Source organism: Protopterus annectens, chromosome 13.part0 (assembly GCF_019279795.1).
Source record: "Protopterus annectens isolate FY-2018-M chromosome 13.part0, PAN1.0, whole genome shotgun sequence".
Taxonomy (NCBI): Eukaryota; Metazoa; Chordata; order Ceratodontiformes; family Protopteridae; genus Protopterus; species Protopterus annectens.
In genome coordinates this window covers 1309720589-1309741525 of record NC_056747.1, presented here as the reverse complement: position 1 = coordinate 1309741525, position 20937 = coordinate 1309720589, and the positions used below count along the sequence as shown (strand labels likewise).

At 38.1% G+C, this 20937-nt stretch overlaps 1 protein-coding gene across 2 annotated transcripts in view; it reads left to right on the top strand.

Moving 5' to 3' along the window:
* MPP3 (MAGUK p55 scaffold protein 3) overlaps window positions 1-20937 on the top strand; it is a 1051423-nt gene that overhangs the window by 692144 nt on the left and 338342 nt on the right. For both annotated transcript variants that reach the window (XM_044055336.1, XM_044055335.1), the window contains exons 10-11: window positions 6416-6612; window positions 7879-7943. In XM_044055336.1, the coding sequence (XP_043911271.1) occupies window positions 6416-6612; window positions 7879-7943 (262 nt within the window). The remainder of the gene's footprint in view (window positions 1-6415; window positions 6613-7878; window positions 7944-20937) is intronic.

Genomic DNA, 20937 nt, shown 5'->3' with positions numbered 1-20937 from the left:
CAGTGATTTGAATATATAGCATTGGCACAGTATTCAGTAATTTGGTACATAGCATTGGCACTGTGTTCAGTAATTTGGATACATAGCATTGTCGCTGTATTCAGTGATTTGGATACACAGCAGTGGCTCCGTATGTGGTGATTTGAATACATAGCATTGGTACCGTATTTGGTGATTTGGATACATAACATTAGCACTGTATTCAGTGATTTGGATACATAGCATTGGCACCATATTCAGTGATTTGGATACATAGCATTGGCACTGTATTCAGTGATTTGGATACATACCATTAGCACTGTATTCAGTGATTTGGATACATAGCATTGGCACTATATTCAGTCATTTGGATGCATAGCATTGACACTGTATTCAGTGATTTGGATACATATCACTGTCACTGTATTCAGTGATTTGGATACATAGCATTGGCACCATACTCAGTGATTTGGATACATAGCATTGGCACCGTATTATTTGGATAAATAGCATTAGCACTGTATTCAATGATTTGGATACATAGCATTGGCACCATATTCATTGATTTGGATACATAGCATTGATACCTTATTCGGTGGTTTGGATACATAGCATTGGCATCATATTCGGTGATCTGGATACATAGCATTGGCACTGTATTCAGTGATTTGGATACATAGCATTGGCACAGTATTCATTGATTTGGTACATAGCATTGGCACTGTGTTCAGTAATTTGGATACATAGCATTGTCGCTGTATTCAGTGATTTGGATACATAGCAGTGGCACCATATTTGGTGATTTGAATACATAGCATTGGTACCGTATGTGGTGATTTGGATACATAACATTAGCACTGTATTCGGTGATTTGGATACATAGCATTGGCACCATATTCAGTGATTTGGATACATAACATTGTCACTGTATTCAGTGATTTGGATACATAGCATTGGCACTGTATTCAGTGATTTGGATACATACCATTAGCACTGTATTCAGTGATTTGGACACATAGCATTGGCACTGTATTCAGTGATTTAGATGCATAGCATTGACACTGTATTCAGTGATTTGGATACATATCACTGTCACTGTATTCAGTGATTTGGATACATAGCATTGGCACCATACTCAGTGATTTGGATACATAGCATTGGCACCGTATTATTTGGATAAATAGCATTAGCACTGTATTCAATGATTTGGATACATAGCATTGGCACTGTGTTCAGTAATTTGGATACATAGCATTGTTGCTGTATTCAGTGATTTGGATACATAGCATTGGCACAGTATTCAGTGATTTGGTACATAGCATTGGCACTGTGTTCAGTAATTTGGATACATAGCATTGTCACTGTATTCAGTGATTTGGATACATAGCATTGGCACCGTATTTGGTGATTTGAATACATAGCATTGGTACCGTATTTGGTGATTTGCATACATAACATTAGTACTGTATTCAGTGATTTGGATACATATCACTGTCACTGTATTCAGTGATTTGGATACATAGCATTGGCACCATACTCAGTGATTTGGATACATAGCATTGGCACCGTATTATTTGGATAAATAGCATTGGCGCTGTTTTCAATGATTTGGATACATAGCATTGGCACCGTATTCATTGATTTGGATACATAGCATTGACACCTTATTCAGTGGTTTGGATACATAGCATTGGCATCGTATTCGGTGATCTGGATACATAGCATTGGCACTGTATTCAGTGATTTGGATACATAGCATTGGCACAGTATTCAGTGATTTGGATACATAGCATTGGCACTGTATTCAGTGATGTGGATACATAGCATTGGCACTGTATTCAGTGATTTGCATACATAGCATTGGCACTGTATTCAGTGATTTGGATACATAGCATTGGCACTTTATTCAGTGATTTGGATAAATAGCATTGGCGCTGTAGTCAGTGATTTGGATAAATAGCATTGGCACTGTTTCAGTGATTTGGATACATAGCATTGGCACCGTATTCAGTGATTTGGTACATAGCATTGGCACCATATTCTGTGATTTGAATACGTAGCATTGGCACCATATTCAGTGATTTGGATACATAGCATTGGCACCATATTCAGTGATTTGGATACATAGCCTGGACACTGTATTCAGTGGTTTGGATATATAGCATTGGCATTGTATAGATTACTGACAGCGAGTTGAGTGGCTGCTGGCTATAGTCATGCTTGCAATAAGAAATTTACATTCCTTTCAAACGTGCTAAGAATTTTGAATAGTAAGCCTATTTTATTTAAAATAATTCTCATTAGACTAGATCCATGGATGTTTGGCTTTACCAAGGTTAGATTCTGCTAATGAATTTGGTTAAAGTCTTTAAGAAGGTAACACAAGTTACCAACAATAGCACAGCTGTCTACATCATGTTTCTTGAAATGGCCAGGGTGTTTGACACTATCCCCCATGCTAACATAGTAAGGTTAGTGCTTTAAAATAGATTATTATGTAGTAAGATGGACAGAAGCCGCACAGTGTTGGTGGCAGTTGTCATATCAGAGAGTATGAAGGTGACCAGTGCTGTCACACCCTGGCTCAGTGCTGGTTATCTTCTGTTCCGCATTTACTTTTCAGATCTCCAGACCATGAACTAAGGTCTCTGGCTAACTATGTTTGCAAGCAAATGCAAACTGGTAGTCATTGTCAAGTCTCCCTCTGACACCCAAACCCATCAGCAAGAAAGTACACTTATATATATAACTGCTGTACTAAAATATGGGCTTACATTAAATGTAAAAAAAAAAAGAGAGTAACATTGTCACACTTGATAGACATATCCATCTGGCATACAGCATATATAAAATACAGCACCCCACTTCAAACTGACAATTCTGTTAAGCACCTTGGAATATAGGACGGTAATACTATTGTTCAATTATTATGTGCACCTAATTTCCAAGACAAAGTCATTCAAATCTAAAGGGGTCATTGTTCCCTTATATTCAGCATTGATTAGGCCAGTTATTGAGTACAATGCCCCATTCAGGATGTACCTCAGTGAACATATCAAACAACTAGAAATAGCCCAGAGGTTCCTGTCTAAGAAGCTGACCATCCTAAAACCCCTAATCTGCCAAGAAAGACTGGAAGCTTTGTCCCTTTCAGTATCTGTTATACTCCTGAGAGAGGTCTGTCTGTGGCCTTCCACGCTATTAGAGAGATTGTGATTCTGGACCTGTTGTATTACCATAAATCATGTAATCCCACTAGTACCAGAATCAGGGACCTAAATATTAAACCACAGATAAATAGAACAAAATGGAGAGATAGAAGAGAATTGAACTGACTCCCCCTGCAAACTAAGTAGCTTGATGCACTATTCTTTCAAACAGGACCGGGATGATTGAATGGGTACTCACAAATTCACCCCAGGCTTGGCTGACCTAACCTTCCACAAGACAGGGGGTATTGGGTAAGGGTGGTACTGGCAAGGTGTAAATAGCTGCAAGACTCAATTACCTTGAATTTTTATGAGTCTATGATTCTGCAGTTTTGATGTTTGCAGGCAGTGGAGCATCTCAAAATATAAGAACTATGCTGCCAACATGACCTTACCATTTCCAGTATTAAAAAATATCTCATTCTGAGAGTAACTAGGTTAATTATATGGCAGTCAGTACAAGGAAGAATTATACTGATTGCATATGGCTTTCTAAATATGAGTGAGTGAAGATTTGTGTTCCGTATATTGGCAGGTGACTAGATGCTATCAATAGTGGTTGCATTACATGGCAGGTGCTTGTACAGAGTAAGACAGCAATACTTGTCCAAGCAGCAGAATCACCTGTATTTTCATAAACATCTATAATGTAGACTTTTTGGTTCTTTTGTCTACGTGTGAATATTTGTGATTATCACTAATTATTACAGTATGCATCTAGTTAATGTCCATTGTTTCCATGTCTGGAAATACTACTGCTCTAATCGCAGACAAAGTATATTCACTGTGTCATGTCTGCACCTTTGAAAACTGATAACGGACTGTAGTTTATTTATTTTTGTAGTTACTTATGCATTTTTAAACAGGTAAGTACACTGGTCCAAAGACCTTACTCAGGCATGACCCAGGCTAAGAAGGTATTTCCATTAACAATATTTTTGGTTGATATATAGATGGACTTAAATCACCATTACTGTAATAAAAAAAAAGTATACAATCGGTAAGGCTGATGTGAACAATGCAGTAAAGCACATACATATATACAATATCATATAAATGTAAGGCTGATATGTACAATATAGTTTAGTTAGGAATAATATAGCAGTGAAGAGGACAAAAGTTAGTTACAGTACTATAATTACAGTATTAGTTTGATAAAAAGCAGAGAACGTATCGATAGGGAAAGACACTTTTAAGGAGCAATCACATGTATAATGAAGACAAGTAAAATGAGGGTCACGATAAAATTTGTAAAAGGAGACATATGCAAGCAAATGATGCAGTATTGAGTAGAGATCTGTATAATAACGGCATTAAAATTAAATAGATTGTAGCAGCTGTGTAAGTAAACGAAGAAGTGAAGTGAGAACAAGTAGGGGTGGGGTGTCTGTGAACCATGATTGTCAAACCAATAACATCCGCAGTCTTTCTTGATGTGCTTTTTCATATTTTTTTTTTTAAGTGCTTTGAGTGCATTGTCAGTCCTAATGTTTTGAGGTATTGTGTTCCAGTGTTCTTCACAGCTTCATAGGTGTATACTAGACTAATGACCACTGGGGCCTTTTTCAGCCTAGCCATGCATCCCAAATCTCTGAAAACTGCTGGTACCTTTGGTGGTATAAGCAGGACTTAGGAGATGAAACATTTACAAGCAGATGGCCTGGGAGATGAACCTTTTACAGGCTGCCTGTGTTCTTTAGAGACAGGTGTGCCAAATCAGGGCTGAATTTTTGGTTCCCCATCCAGTTGTCCAAGTGCACTTGTTGCTAGTTTGGTTATGATTGCAAATGCTCATTCTGTTGTAACTGGTGTATAAGGTGGTCTTACCAGTAAGTAGTCACCTGTATTCCTTTCATAGCACACTTTTTTTATTTTTACCATATACCTGTTTTTAAGCATAAGCAAATACCTTATTGGCTGCAGGCTAATAAGCTCATTGTAACACTTATGTATTCAACTAGGAAACGCATAACAGTTGCATATAACAAGGACATTCCATGGGAATAGTAATAGCTAATTTTATAACAAATTATAGAGTAATCCCATGTACCACCAGAGTACATTTAAATACATGAAAAAGTGTATCTCTGGCATTTTTAATGCTTCCCAAAATGTAAGGTTTAGGATAAGCAGACCAATAATAGGGTGTATACAAGGAAATTATATTTACAGAAGTGTCAGTTGGTTGAGGAGTGTAGATCCTGTCACTAAGGAGACCAACCAACAGGACGCAGGACAGTTTGGTCATGGAACCAAGCTATCACATGAGCCCAGTGGGAGTTAAGGCGGTGGTTTGTGAGCCAGGTACAGCACTGGCCTATAAGGTTTAAATCCTTGCCAAATGAAAACATGCCTAAGTGGCCTAAAGGGACATGTCTGGATTTTATGGTAAATTGTAAACAAGGTCCTTGACTAGGGAAAATGTTTGTAGTTCAATAAGGTGGTAAAGGCTGAATGGAATTATGTAAGTATGGTAATAAAGTATAGCATCTGTTCTTGACAACAGCATATTCAATAAGCCAGAAGTGTGATTATTTGAAAGGGGGAGGGTAAGTGTCAAATTAATCCAGGAGCTTGCGATTAGAACATGCAACTCAGCCAAAGCTACATGATATATTAGTAGCAGGATTATAAAACAGTATACACTGCACTTGGGTAATTGTATGCACTAATTCATCATAATACACAAAGAAACTAGATAAGAGCCTTCAGCATTTTCAATTTAGATTATTTCAATGTACTACACATGCACATCTAGAATGATTTACTGTGTATGCAACATTTTTCTTGCATTTCATAGTTTTGCAAAACAGAGTTTTATTCAACCTTTTTAACGTTCTTACATTTCCGTTTTAGTGTTTTGCTGCAGAACAATTGTGGTTTAGTCACAATAGTGACAAACTAACAGTAGAAAAGTTTTCAGTTCACATTTAAAGATTGGCAACAAAGAAAACACTGGTGAACCCTCAAAACAGTGTAAAGATTAGATACAGATCACGGAGAAAGGTTAGGTATTATACGGTACATAATAAGTATGTTATAAAAGATGACAGAATGTTTGAAAACAGCAATGTTTAACATAGCAGCCAAAAGAGTAAACAGAATTGTTTGACAATCCATTTTGATGATCAAAGCACATAGCATAACTAATTTGCTACTATAAAAATGCGACTAAAAATGTTAGTAACAATACTTGTTAATCATAACATTTTGGCCACTTATTGTAGGTGTTTATGAGAGCCCTATTTGACTATAACCCATCAGAGGACAAGGCAATTCCTTGTCAAGAAGCAGGACTTCCATTTAAAAAACGTCAGGTACTAGAAGTTGTTAGCCAGGATGATCCAACTTGGTGGCAAGCAAAGCGTGTAGGTGAAAACAACCTCAGGGCAGGACTCATTCCTTCAAAGCAATTCCAGGAAAGGTAAGGTGATTTCTTAAACCGTGCTTGTTGATTTTTTATTCTGATAAAAGGAAAATTTTGCAGCTTTGTAGTACATGTACAAAAATGCATACTAACCAAAAACAGGTAATACTACCAGAAATACAGGTTTCTTATTAAGGCTCACATATTACAATGCATATTTCTAAGCCTGAAAGTGAAGATAGAGAAAATCTGAATTTTTCACTTAGTATGTAAGGCTATATGAGAACTGGCAGATAGATTATTCTTTACTTGGGAGTCTTTGTATATATGACACATATGTCACTACATCCTGACTCATGTGTACTGCATTAGCTCATGTTATTGTTCTTTTATTTCTGTTTTTGTTTTGTTTTCCTTATTCTTTTTTTATGTAATGTAACTGTGTAATGTTTATTTGTATTACCCAATGTAATTTTATCATACGAGTTTATGTCCATGGCGTGAGTCTCTGCTCATGCATATAATGTAACTTTTATTGTATTTTCTCCACAGTTAATTGTACAGTTAACTGCTCTTTGAGCCAGGGTTGTGGCTGAAATGGGTTGGTAGACTCCCCTGTCCATAAATAGAAAATAAATGAATACAATAAATAAATGTTGTGAGACAGTGCACAAACATTTCAACATGATTTATTTATTTGTTTTATTTTTAATTATTTATGTATTCAGTCCTTAAGTCATCCATGCAACTGAGCATTTTTTAATGAAATATTTAGTATATTCTGAATACAAGAAACAGGAAGGGATAGTAACTGAAAGGAATGTCTATGTACAAGACAAATAGTTAACAAGAATATAGTTTGTTGCATGTAGCCCACCAGCAAGCTGTTTGGGGTCATCCCTGTTATAGTTAATTCTGAAATACTGTTTTTTACGATTTCTTTAGTTTCTAAGTGGTCTTTTTGTGATCATATTAACAACACCATTTTCATACTAGACTTACATCTTGGGGACTGTGTATGTCGAATATTTGAATCAGTTATCCTAGCCAAGATCTGAACTTAATTGTTAGTTTGTAATGCTGAAGCTCACTGTCTGTGTTATCAGCCATCTGCGAAAGTGGGTGTTTCAGCTATATGTCCATCTTTCCACGGAGTTATGTTCTTTGGGTACTAAACCACAGTCAGAACAATAATCACCCTACAATATGATCACATTTCTTAATTACTATAGCAAGAGTAGATTCATGGTCTAGGCAACACTGCTGAGTTTTGTTTCTAGAATTTAATGCTAACAAATGTTATGAATTACTATGTTGTTTTAGGCGTATCGCTTACAGGAGATCTGTGGGCACATTGCCGAATGTCAAAATCACAAAGAAACCTTTATGTAAGTTCTACTTTTATGTTTCTTATATATAAATACATATCAGTGTTAATAGTTTAGTCTTGTGATGAAAAGTTCTCTGCATCAGTAAGAGAATGATGATGATGATGATGATGAGTTTAGTCTTGTGATGAATGCCTGTATTTAAGATATATTTAGTAATGTACAGAATGGACAAAATGCAGTAAAATGTTAATGCCAGCAAACCTTTGTGCACATAATAAAGCCCTCATCAGCAATGTACTATGCCTTGAGGACAGTCTATTCCCAGACTGCTTCAGTTCTGAGGCATTTGGTTTTTCTTAGCTTCTTGAAAAAATATTCTTGTCTTAAAACAACAACAGAAATCCTTCTTAAGCAGTTTTGACCATGCAGGAATGGTTTATAGATGGGCTTAATTGTGTTTATTTTTATTACTACATATTTCATGCAAAGAATAATGTCAAAATTCTTGCATTTCTTATCTCCAAGAAAAAAAAAACTTCTGACCAATTGGCTTTCTTCATGAATGAGTTTTAATGAAGTCTGTATTTACAAATATAACATGCATTATGGCTGCTTGAATAAAAACTTTCTGAATATGATTTCTATTGAAGGGAGTTTCTTAATGAGAAAAAGTCAAACGATATGTGGGTGGTAAACCTCTCAGTACCTTGTGCATGAGGAGAGGGAGTAAGTCGCAGCAGCATAGCAACGGTGGGGGCAAACAGAGCAGCTGCCATGGGCACAAAGTGTTAAAAGGCATGATCGGGCAATCCCAGTCCCTCTTTAGTATTAGTGCATACCAGCTGTCAAAGGGTTTTATTGCACCTGCTATTAAAGCTGAGCTGTATGTGCTCTAGCTGTAGCAACTGCTTCCTAAAAATGTTGTAGCAGCTCTTTACAGTTTAAAATGAAAAAAAAGTTTTTTCTTTTGTTTTTCTTTTTTTTCTTTTTTAAGCTAAATTCAAGTGTTGTAGCACTCCCTGCATTGTATAAACTGTGGCATCTACAATTTACAAATGTAGCTATCAGTTTGCTACAGTTTAAAGGAAAAAAGGAGCTTTATTTTTGTACTTTCAGCTATGGAAGGAGGAGCAAGAGTGGGGTACAGAGCAGAAACAGGGCCTAGTTGGCTTTTGCACCAGATAAGATCGGTGAGCTTTTTTTTAATTTTTTTTACTCTTCAACCAGTAATGGGGACCAGATGGGGATTGTTCCAGGCACTGCGTGAGTTAGATATGCTGGTAAAATTGAATACTCCACAGAAACACACTGAATACAAACAGAAAAATTCTGTGTTACCAAGAGGAGGCAACAGTGTTCCAAACTCAAAATTTATTAAAACACGTTTGGCGCTTTTGTTTCATACATCACATGGAACTTCCTCAGAACTAAATCTGTTATTAATGATACTTCGTAAAATCACATGATACAATGTTAGACCCAACCTACCAATTAAAACCAATTACAAAGTGAAACCATACACAAAGATAAAATTAACAATAAACTGTGTAGCATCATAGTATTTCAACTTTAAAACAGAATTAATAGCCATTGAATCATTCACACTTGGAAAACATGTTGCATTGCCATTTTAATTCACATTTATTAAGATGCTATTCTATAACAAAACCCCTTTTCTTTTTTGTTAGTTGCTGCATAACTACAAAAGCAAAATTGTGGTCTTTATTTTCATGTATATGTCTGAAAAGGGCATTTGTGGCCTTTGATTTTTGTATGTCTTACATGTGGTCATAAATTCGATTTTTAAGCATCCTCTGGGTTTTCCCTATGTAAAAATCAGGACACGTAGAACACAGAACTCCATACACTGCATTTTTTGACTCACATCAATAATGCCCTGTGACAAAATATTCTTTATTTCTAATAGTGACACTGCTAGTAACCAAAATGTTTTGCATTGTGTGCAAAGGCCACACTTTAACATTCCTAGGGGCCTGTTACTAACTGGTTAATTTTTCCTAGAACTCTCCAGTAATGTTTTGAATGATCTATCTTTCTTATAAACTAGCATGGGCTTATTGCTTACTTTCTTAAGAATTGTATTATCTACTTGAAGGATTTCCCAGTTCATTATCAAACAGAAGCGGATCCAATGCCTGTCAGCCTGGGATGACATGCTCGACAAGCCACGATGCTTCGCTAGGGACAGCTTGCACCTGTCACCCCTGGGCTTTTGGATATTGGCAAAGGCTCTTGCCACCCCACATAGTGCCTTTTTTTAGGCAAGGCTCAAAAGACAAACCCACCTCCATAGGTATCACAAGGGATTAGAAACTAAGAGTAATGCTACTCAACGCCAGAAGTCTAAACCTCAAGAGAAACTCTCCTTAGCATGGAGAACATTGATATCTGTGCAGTAACAGAAACCTGGTTCAAGGCTCCCGAGAGCACCCCAGCACTACCAGGTTATACCTCATACCTAAAGAAAGCCCCAAAACTTGGACTGAACCACAAAAGGAGGGGGAGTATCAATATTCGTCAAAGATACCCACACCTCCAGGTTGGTGGCACAGCACGAAGCATTAGAGACTATCCATGTGCAACTAACAGTGGGTAAAACTGCCTTCCAGTTTATAGCCTGCTACAGACCACCCTCCCAAACCCAGGAACCCCACTCAGCCTTCCTGAGAACACTGGAAAATATGAAGGTCTCTCCAAACACCATTATATTGGGTGACTTCAACTACCCAAACATAGACTGGGAGCATTACTCTAGCTCCAATACACTAGCCCAAAGGTTCCTAGAATTTATAAACTCAAATGCTATGGAACAACTTGTTACCACTCCCACAAGAGGGGAAAACATACTGGACCTGATTATCACCAACATGGGGGCTGTATGCTCCAGACCAGAAGTGTATCCCTCACTGGTAAGATCAGACCATAAACTAATCTCACTGGATATTCACATCCTGACCCCACCCCCTGCCTAGAAAACCACAGTGAAAAACTTCTCTAAAGCAAATTTTACACTCTTCAAACCAAGGTGGAATCCTTCAAAGCCCCCGGGCCTGTGGAAAATAAGGCCCAGACCGCAGAATCCTTAATAAACACATTCTATGAACACCTTCAGGAATGCATGGATCATGCAATCCCAAATAAAACCAAGACTCAATCCTCCAAAGGCAGGCGTCCTGTCTGGTGGACCCCAGCCATAAACAAACTATACAATAGAAGGAGGAAGCTACTACATGATAGAGCAAAATCCCAAAAGGAAGGCATCTCTGATCAGTATTAGCAAAAACTACGGCACTCATAAAATTGTCTAAGGCCAGCTTCGAGAGAAAAATTGCACAGGACACTAAGGATAATCACAAGGCTTTCTTTAGTTATGTTAGGAACCTGGGTGGGAATTCCCAGATATGCTCAGAATTAGTCCAAAATGACAAAAAATACACCGAACCCACAGACATTGCCAACATCCTAGCTGACAGGTTCAGCGCAAACCCCCCCCCTCACCAAAAGGGCAAATATCTATCCCAGCAGAGTGTTGCCCCCCCTGATGGTCAGGTAAGAGCCGCCCTCTCCAAAGCAAAAAACACAGCATCAATGGGACCAGACGGTGTCCCGGGCTGCATCCTACATGAAAACCAAGAAGAGCTAAACCCAAACATAAAACTACTGTTCAATCTCAGCCTTACTACAGGATATGTACCCAAAGAGTGGCATACAGCAACAGTGGTCCCTCTCCACAAAGGTGGTGCCTCAACGGATCCTGGAAACTATCGCCCCATAAGCCTGACTAGCTTGGTCTGCAAAGCTATGGAAAGGATCATCATGGACCTCATAAATAAAGATATTGGGGACCTACAGACACTGGATCCTACCCAGTTCGGCTTTGTTAAGGGCAGATCCTGACACTTAAACCTGGTTGATTTCTTTGAAACAGTCACCAAGGCCATTGACGAAGGGAAGGTGGTCCACACAGCCTACCTGGACCTCGCAAAAGCCTTCGATACAATACCCCACTTGGGCATTATAGATAAGCTCACCAGCTTAAATATAAACTCCTATGTCACTAAATAGGTTGCAAACTGGCTCAAGGACAGAACCCACATGGTTAGAATTGCTGGAGCCATGTCAGACTCCAAACCAGTTGCAAGTGGCGTCCCACAAGGCTCAGTCCTGGGACCTCTCTTGTTCGGTATATATTTCTCTGAGGTGCAGGCCAACACGGAAGGACTATGGCTGACCAAGTTCGCAGATGACTGCAAACTAGGCGCCATAATCGACTCTCCAGCCGACACAAGCATCCTACAAAAGGGCCTCATAGAAACAGAGCCATGACCTCAAGCTAAACGCCAAAAAGTGTATAGTCATCCCCTTTGGCAAAAACAAAGTGCCCACAAATTGCCACATAGGTGGTAATCCATTAAGTACGGAAGAAGTAATTAGGGACCTGGGGACCCAAGTTGATAGCAATCTCTCATTTGAAAACCACGTGGCCAAAGTGGTTAGAAAAACATTTTATATAGCCCACCTAATCATGAAGGGATTCACTTCTAGATCAGGGGAGGTCATCATGCCTCTTTACTCATCCCTCATCAGGCCCATAATTGAGTACAATGCCCATTTTGGGATGTACCTTACCAGACACCTGCAGCAACTGGAAAGACCCCAAAAGTACCTCACCAAGAGGATCAAAGGGCTCAAACAGATGCCATATGCTGGCCGGTTAAAGAAACTCCAGCTCTACTCAGTGGCATACTGCCTGCTCAGAGGCGATCTGTGCCTGACATATAAAGCCATGTCCAACCCAGAATTAATGGACATGCTGCACCTCAGAAAATCCAAATCCCATCGAGCTATGCGCTTGAGAGACTTGAACCTCAGCACTGAAATAAATAGGACATGCTGGAGGGACAGATTCATAACCCAGAGGCTCCCTTCACTCTGGAATAAAATCCCAGTCCAGGTTAGGCAGAGTCCCTCATGGACTCTCTTCAAGAGGAATCTTGATGAGTGGATGAGAGATCATAGGTTTACCCTGGGTATCACTTCTGTGTCACTGTTAGACAGAGGCACAGTATACTAACCTCGAAAAAGGGCACAGCAAAATTCATTTAAAATGGGTGGCAAAAGCCAAACACACTCTGGCTAGGATTATAAATGCCCTAGGGCAGATAGCCTAGTATGAACCTATGAACCTATGAACAATCTCCTATGGCTTCATCCCTAATTTTGGAATTTTTGAAGTGTAGTTATTCAGTTCACACTGAAAATGTCAATTATTTGGACATGGAAATAAGAAAAGATGAAGTACAGGTTAGATTTGTTTCTATTATTTATAGAAAATCTACTTTTTCTAACAATTACCTCCACTTTCATTGTTGGCAGCATATATACCCAAAAAAGGATGCAGTAAAAGGGCAGCTAGTAAGGTTGGCAAGAATGGTGTTGGATTTAGATACCTTTCTTGTAGCGTGTGAGGTATTTTTGTGTATGTTTTTTAGGAGAGGGTACCCCCAGGAATTTTTAATGGAAATTAGGGACGAAGTAGTGTTCAAGAAAACAAGTGGTATTTATTGTCCTATAATGAGTGCAAACAGTAATGTACATAATATGGATAAAAACATACTAGAACTTCAAAGTTTAATCATAATAGAGCATTTATTTTGACCTTCAGCTTGGATAGTAGTAAAGCCATAGGTGATTGTTTGGTAAAGAACTGGGAGATCTTTCACATAGATAACAGAGTTCTGAAGAAAGTAAGCAATAAGCCCATGCTAGTTTATAAGAAAGCTAGGTTATTCAAAACATTATTGGAGAGTTCTAGAAAAAACAGCCAGTTAGTAACTGACCCCTAGAAATGTTTAAGTGTGGCCATTGCACATGTTGCAAAAACATTTTGGTTATTAATAGTGTCGTTATTAGAAATAAAAAAAATATTTTGTCACAGGACATTATTGTTGTGAGTCCAAAAATGTGGTGTATGGAGCTTTGTGTTCTAAGTGTCCTGCTTTTTACATAGGGAAAGCATGCTTAAGAATCAAATTTATGACCACATGCAAGACATACAAAAATCAAGGACCACATTTTCAGACACAAACAAGAAAATAAAGGCCACAATTTTGTTTTTGTAATTATGGAGCAATTAACAAAAGACAAAAGGGGGTTTGTTATAGAAGAGCATCTTAATACATGTGAATTAAAAGGACACATTTTAGTTAATGCAACGTTATCCAGGTTTGAATGATGCAATTGCTATTAATTTTGTTTTAAAGTTGAAATCCTATGATGCTACATAGTTTATTGTTAATTTTATCTTTGTGTATGGTTTTTAATGGTTTTAATTGATTGCTTGGGTATAAGATTGTTTCATATGATTTTAATCATGTATAAAAGAAGTTTCATTAATAACATATTTAGTTCTGAGGAAGTTCAATGTGATGTATGGAATAAAAGCGCTAAACCTGTTTTATTAAATTTTGAGTTTGGAACACTGTTACTTCCTCTGGTACCACAGAATTTATCAGTGTGAGCTAGATATGCCTCTGGTAAATTATATTGTCTATTTCCCTCTCACTAAAGAAGTGAGTATAGATTCACGGTTTTCTGTTATTCATAATATGGCCACACCATAAGCAGTTTTACTGGTGCAGATATATTTTTATTATCATATCATCTTCTGTCCTATACCAGTGTCTGTTCCTAGAACCATGTGCTTTGTTATTCACAGGTAAGTGAGTGTGCGGTAATAACCTCAACTCACAGTATATGTCCGTGATAAGTACAGGTGACAGCTGATTGAGTATCCTAGCAATTTATTTGAAAGGGAGTGGTTTGGACAAAAATCAAGACAAAAAGGATTCTAATCAGGAAACATGCATGAATATGTGCTTTATAACAACAGTAATTACATAAGAAAAAGAAGAAATGTATCATCACACTGCTGGGATATTAATGGGCATATCAGTGGCAAATGTGTCTGCTAATGAAAGAGTAAAGTAAAGATTAAAAAAACAAACAAAAAGACTGTGCTCAGTTACTAGATGTGAAGGTTTATTGTCTAATAACAATAAACAGCCATGAATAAAAAAGGAAGAAACTTGCTATCAGACCTTTGGGACAGCAATCTGCACACCATTCTCAAATATATAAGCCAGTACTGTTCTGCCTGTTTGGGAAAATCAATACATGTGTTAAGGGTCTGATCAGCCTTTTGCAGAGCATATTTTCTCCAGCAGGTGCCTGAATGACATTTTTCTGCTTTGGGTGGGAATTTATGATGAGTTTCATTGATTTTTTTTTTCAAATTTTATTCAATAGAACTATATTCCTGAAATTCATATTGCTGTTTTCTGATGATGAAGTCATATTTGCTGATGTGCAGCCATCAAAGAATGAATGTACAGTTGAGGTACAAATATTTTAGAAAGAAAGCTGGATGTAACTCTTATTTGTACAGGAAAAGCATGCATCCCCAGTCTATTTGTTCAAATAACAGAAGTTTTAATGAGATCTTCAATGCCATCTAGAGCAGTCTTTCACAACAAATAAGACACATTACTGATCACAAAGGCTTTCAAGCACAAAATATATGAGTGCCTAAAACAAAGCTATAAGTGCACCTGTAGTCTGGACAATAGATGAACTTTCAAAACACGCACTGCACAGTAATATTTAGCAATGTTTCTTCCCATCTAAAGTAGTTCTATAGATCATACTAATAACACCATATATATAAACACGTAAATAAAGCTCTCTGTACATCCATTAAAGTACCCTAGATCCATTCTTCTATTTGTCCTATCTTCTTTGAAGTCTCAGCCTCTTAACATCCCTACACCTTTCTCATTTCATCCCCCTGCAGTTCTTTCGCTTTCTCTCTCTTTCGTTCCCTCTGTCTCTCTCTCTTTCTTCCCCTGTCTCTGTCTCTCTCTCTTCCCCTCTGTCTCTGTCTCTTTCTCTCTCTTCCCCTCTGTCTCTGTCTCTCTCTCTTCCCCTCTGTCTCTGTCTCTTTCTCTCTCTTTCCCTCTGTCTCTCTCTCTCTTTCCCTCTGTCTCTGTCTCTCTCTCTGTTTCCCTCTGTCTGTGTGTGTGTGTGTGTGTGTGTGTGTGTGTGTCTCTCTCTCTTTCCCTCTGTCTCTCTCTCTCGCTCTTTCCCCCTGTCTCTGTCTCTCTCTCTCTTTCCCTCTGTCTCTGTCTCTTTCTCTCGCTTTCCCTCTGTCTCTCTCTCTCTCTTTCCCTCTCTCTGTCTCTCTCTCTGTTTCCCTCTGTCTGTGTGTGTGTGTGTGTGTGTGTGTGTGTGTGTGTGTGTGTGTGTCTCTCTCTCTCTCTTTCCCTCTGTCTCTCTCTCTCGCTCTTTCCCCCTGTCTCTGTATCTCTCTCTCTTTCCCTCTGTCTCTGTTTCTCCCTCTCTCTTTCCCTCTGTCTCTGTCGCTCTCTCTCTCTCTCACTGACTCTTTCTGGTGCTCCTTACTACATTGAAGTATTTCCCTGTTGTCTACTAGTCTGCCATTTACAAACATGTGTTCATTTACTATGCTGAGTATAATTACATGTAAATTGTGGCCCTCCTCTATTTGACCAGTTATAATGGGAACAAGTTCCACCACAAGATTCAGAACGTTGTATATAATAACATGCTAGTGTTCTTCCTATTGGACTTTGGCTATTTATTTCATATTTATTATCAGTGTTTGTACCATTGTAAATGTATTTTCTGTGTAAAGTGCTTATTTACAATCTGTTGTTCATAGGTTCATAGGTAGGTACTAGGCTATCGGCCCTGGGGCCTATACAAGCTCAGCCAAAAAGGTACCCTGGCTTTTGCCACCCAAGAAAATTATTTTCCTGTGCCATTGTCGAGCAGAGCCACAGAGGTGATCCCTGGGATGAATTTCCTATTTCCCATCCAATCATCAAGATTTTTCTTGAAGAGTGCTAATAAGGAGCTTTGTTTGATATAGATAGGTAGTTTATTCCAGAGTATGGGAAGTCTCTGGGACAGGAATCTATCCCTCTGGCATGTTCTGCTTATTGTGGTGACAAGGCTTAGGTCCCTAGAGTGTACATTTTGGCTTTGTACTTAAGTATATTCTGTGTGCTTTGTATTACATGCGTATATATTGTTTAATGCTTTGACACATGGGTCATCTCTGTAAAGTGTCTTTGGACCAGCCTACCAACCCAGTTAATAAAAATAAATAAATAAATAACTTAAAAATAAAAAAAAATATATATATATATATATATATATATATATATATATATATATATATATATATATGTATATATGTGTGTTCAAGAGTGGTGTTTATTGTCAAGTGCTGCAAAATGTTAGGATGTTAGGATAAGTTGTTATAAATTGACTGGGAATTAGATTTCCAGGATGGACAATTCACTGGCTGAGGTTATTCAGCAGCAGAGGGAGATATTTAATATTTCTAAAATGAAGAGAAAGAGCAGAAAATTCAGGAAAAGCTATATTTATATGAGGGAGTAGTTAATCAATGTCATGATTAGCTGCCAAATGAGAATCACATACTCTCTAACAGTCAACATTTTTTGTGATGTCACCAAAATAATTATATGTAAATGGTCCACATTAATGGATACAGAAAAAAATCAAACTTTAATACTGTACCTATGATTTCATACAAAAGAGAAATTTTAAACAGCTCTTACTTTATTAGGAACTTGAAGCTGTTGACACATGGTGTCTTACAGCCAAAGGAGTGTTACATTTCCCCATTATAGATTTTGTTTTTTCGTGTTATTATTGTTTTTATAATGCCATTGAGTATTCTAACACTTGAAGATAGCTTTACTTTCATTTATATGCTAATTGTCTAAGAGGAAATGTTGTATATCTGGCTGCATGCACTCGTTTTACATCATTTTATGTATTTAAATGTTGTAGATGTTTGAATGACAGCATCTCTGAACATCCCTCAGAAGTCAGAATAGGCATGCATATTAAGTATTAGCATTACACATTATGTGCACTAAAGCTAAATTAAATTTTTTAGAGTAATTGAAGATGTCGTTTTAAATAGGAGAGATGAAGAGAGCCTGGTTAAGGCATGAGTCTAGGGAACATCACTGGATTTCCCTTCTCAGAGCTGAAAATTCATTAAGCTTAATATGCTACTAAACCTGTGCTTAACTTTTAATCAGGTTAAATAGTGATGAATGGATAATGGCGTATGCATTTCATGCATATGTCTACACATGCCAGAATTTCTTAAAAAATATTCTAATATTGTTCACACTGTTACAGGCAATATGGTTTTGTCAATGGACTTTGCATGAACACAGGCCTTGCTGCTGACTTGAATGAATGGTGATTGTATTTATTTATTTATTTATTTATTGATTGATTTATTGACTGATTGATTGATTGCACTTGTTGTTCCTGTTGTCTACAGATCATCCATCCCTCTTTTGACCAGGTATCTCATTTGCTCTTCAGTATCAGTGTGAGGGTCAACCAAAATAGAACCTTATTCAGGTTGCCGTCAAGGTGGTTTCTGATTTTCTTTATTTTGTGCACTGCTCCTGTGAGCATGCACAGGTAATCTACCTGCAGGCATCCTTATAATGGATTAACATCACTGCTCAGTCCACACCCCCCTAACTTCTGTAAAGGCATTCCCAGCAAGTAACTCTGCCTGCTGTCATCAAATAATGCAGGCTGTCCTCTGGTCTCCACCAGGGATGATCAATCCCACACTTGTGACCCTCCTAGCAAGTATTCCACCTCCCTCTCTGAGACAGGTTTGCAGGCTCTGTCTTTCGTTCCCCTCTCACCACGCCCAGCTCCTTCAGCACTGGGGCTGCTATTTCAACCCCAGTACCCGGGGTCATACATAGGGCTCCATCCCTCTGTGCCACAGAGCTGAGTCAAATGAATAGTACCTTGAAATACCCAAGAAAACTCTTATACAGTGTAACTTTGTAAATGTGGATTTAAATGCTACTATGTTTTGTTTTCTTTTATTTTTACATAGATTTTTTACCATTATTGTAAAATAAATTGTTCGTGCCTGGTTCCTGAGAAGAGTGATTTCATTTTTATTATTTCTGGTATGCCTCTTGTTCAGACTTCTCTGCTTGGGCTACAGTTTGGACTGAGAATGCAAAAATCTCCCTTATAACTTACTGTGTCGCTATCACTGTATTAATGGATTCTATACTGGATATACAGTGGCAATGCATGACCAGGACAGGGTAAAATAGCCCAGCTAGGCCCAATGTTGAATGCATGCTTAAATACCGTGAAATTTAGTTAGGTTACACTTCACTTGCATGTCTGTATTTTGTAGTGTAAATCTGTGACATTTAAACTATGTAGTAAAGAACATTCTTGCATAGATCAAACTTGACTGCATACTGTCTGGGAATTGCCAGAAACTAATTCTTTTTTAAAACTATTTTAGACCAAGGTACAGAACTTCCTATATGGAGTTCTCTTCTGTTAAATTACATACTAGCATAGGAAGTCATTCCACAACATGCCCATTTGCAATTCAGAGACACGTTATTCTTCATTGCTGGCTAACTTGCATGAATCTCATTTCCTATCGCGACATGCAGATCATTGCTTATCTGCACATCTTGGTAGTTACCTGCTGCTCATGTAGGCAGTGGCAGTTCCCCTCAGTCACTCACTCACTCACTCACTCACTCACTCACTCACTCACTCACTCACTCAAGTACACAAACATGAACACACACACACGCACACACACACACACACACACACACACACACACACACACACACACACACACACACACACACACACACACACACACACACACACACACACACACACACACACACACACACACACACACACACACACACACACACACACACACACACACACACACACACACACACACACACACACACACACACACACACACACACACACACACACACAATCACACACACACACACACACACACACACACACACACACACACACACACACACACACGCACACACACACACGCACACACACACACACACACACACACACACACACACACACACACACACACACACACACACACACACACACACACAGTCCCAGTACCTATCGCTACCCTGTTTTCTCTCTTGTGCTTCCCTCCACCCATATAATTTATGTCACTGAAAAGTGAGAAGAACTAAGTGCAAACTGGCTGGATGGAGTCTGTAGTGAATCACACCCATAACTGTGTGTACTCTGCTATAATATACTATTAGGGTTTACTATTATAATTTAGAAAATAAAAATAAATTGTTAACTAAAATCAAAAAATATTGCAGAAGATACATATTTCCGGATGTTCAGAATGTCGAAAAATGTATGTGGTTGTCAGAAATATCGAATTCGACATTTTATGGCAATTTTTGAAAATGCCATCTATTGTGTGATTTCCAAAGTAAATTATAGTGCCGTGACATCCAAATGTAAAGAGTACTGCAAGCCACCATCAACGTAACACCTATTAAAGTTTCAAACACATAATTTCAATAATAGATAGTGAAAAATTGTAATAGTCCATTTTCCAATGAGATGAGGAATTCCCTGAAATCCCATATTTAAACATTTAAATAATGTATACACGTAAATGCTAAATGTACGCAACGTTTTCAGCAATAGGAAGTTCATGTTACTGTATTAAAAGGAGCAATGATGTGCCATTAATTGAACAAATCCCAGTGGTGTAAATTCATCATGTTTAGCTAGTAAAGAGTTAAAGCAGGCACTGGGTGGCAGTGAAGTGTTACCAAATAGCTGGGTAACTATAGCAGAGCTAGTAAGGGAGACTGCTAGAAAGGTGCTTGGTGTGACATCTGGACAGAGGAAGGAGGACAAGGAGACCTGGTGGTGGAATGAGGAAGTACAGGATAGTATACGGAGAAAGAGGTTGGCGAAGAAGAAGTGGGATTGTCAAAGAGATGAAGAAAGTAGACAGGAGTATAAGGAGATGATGTGCATGGAAAAGAGAGAGGTGGCAAAAGCTAAGGATAAGGCATATAGAGAGTTGTAT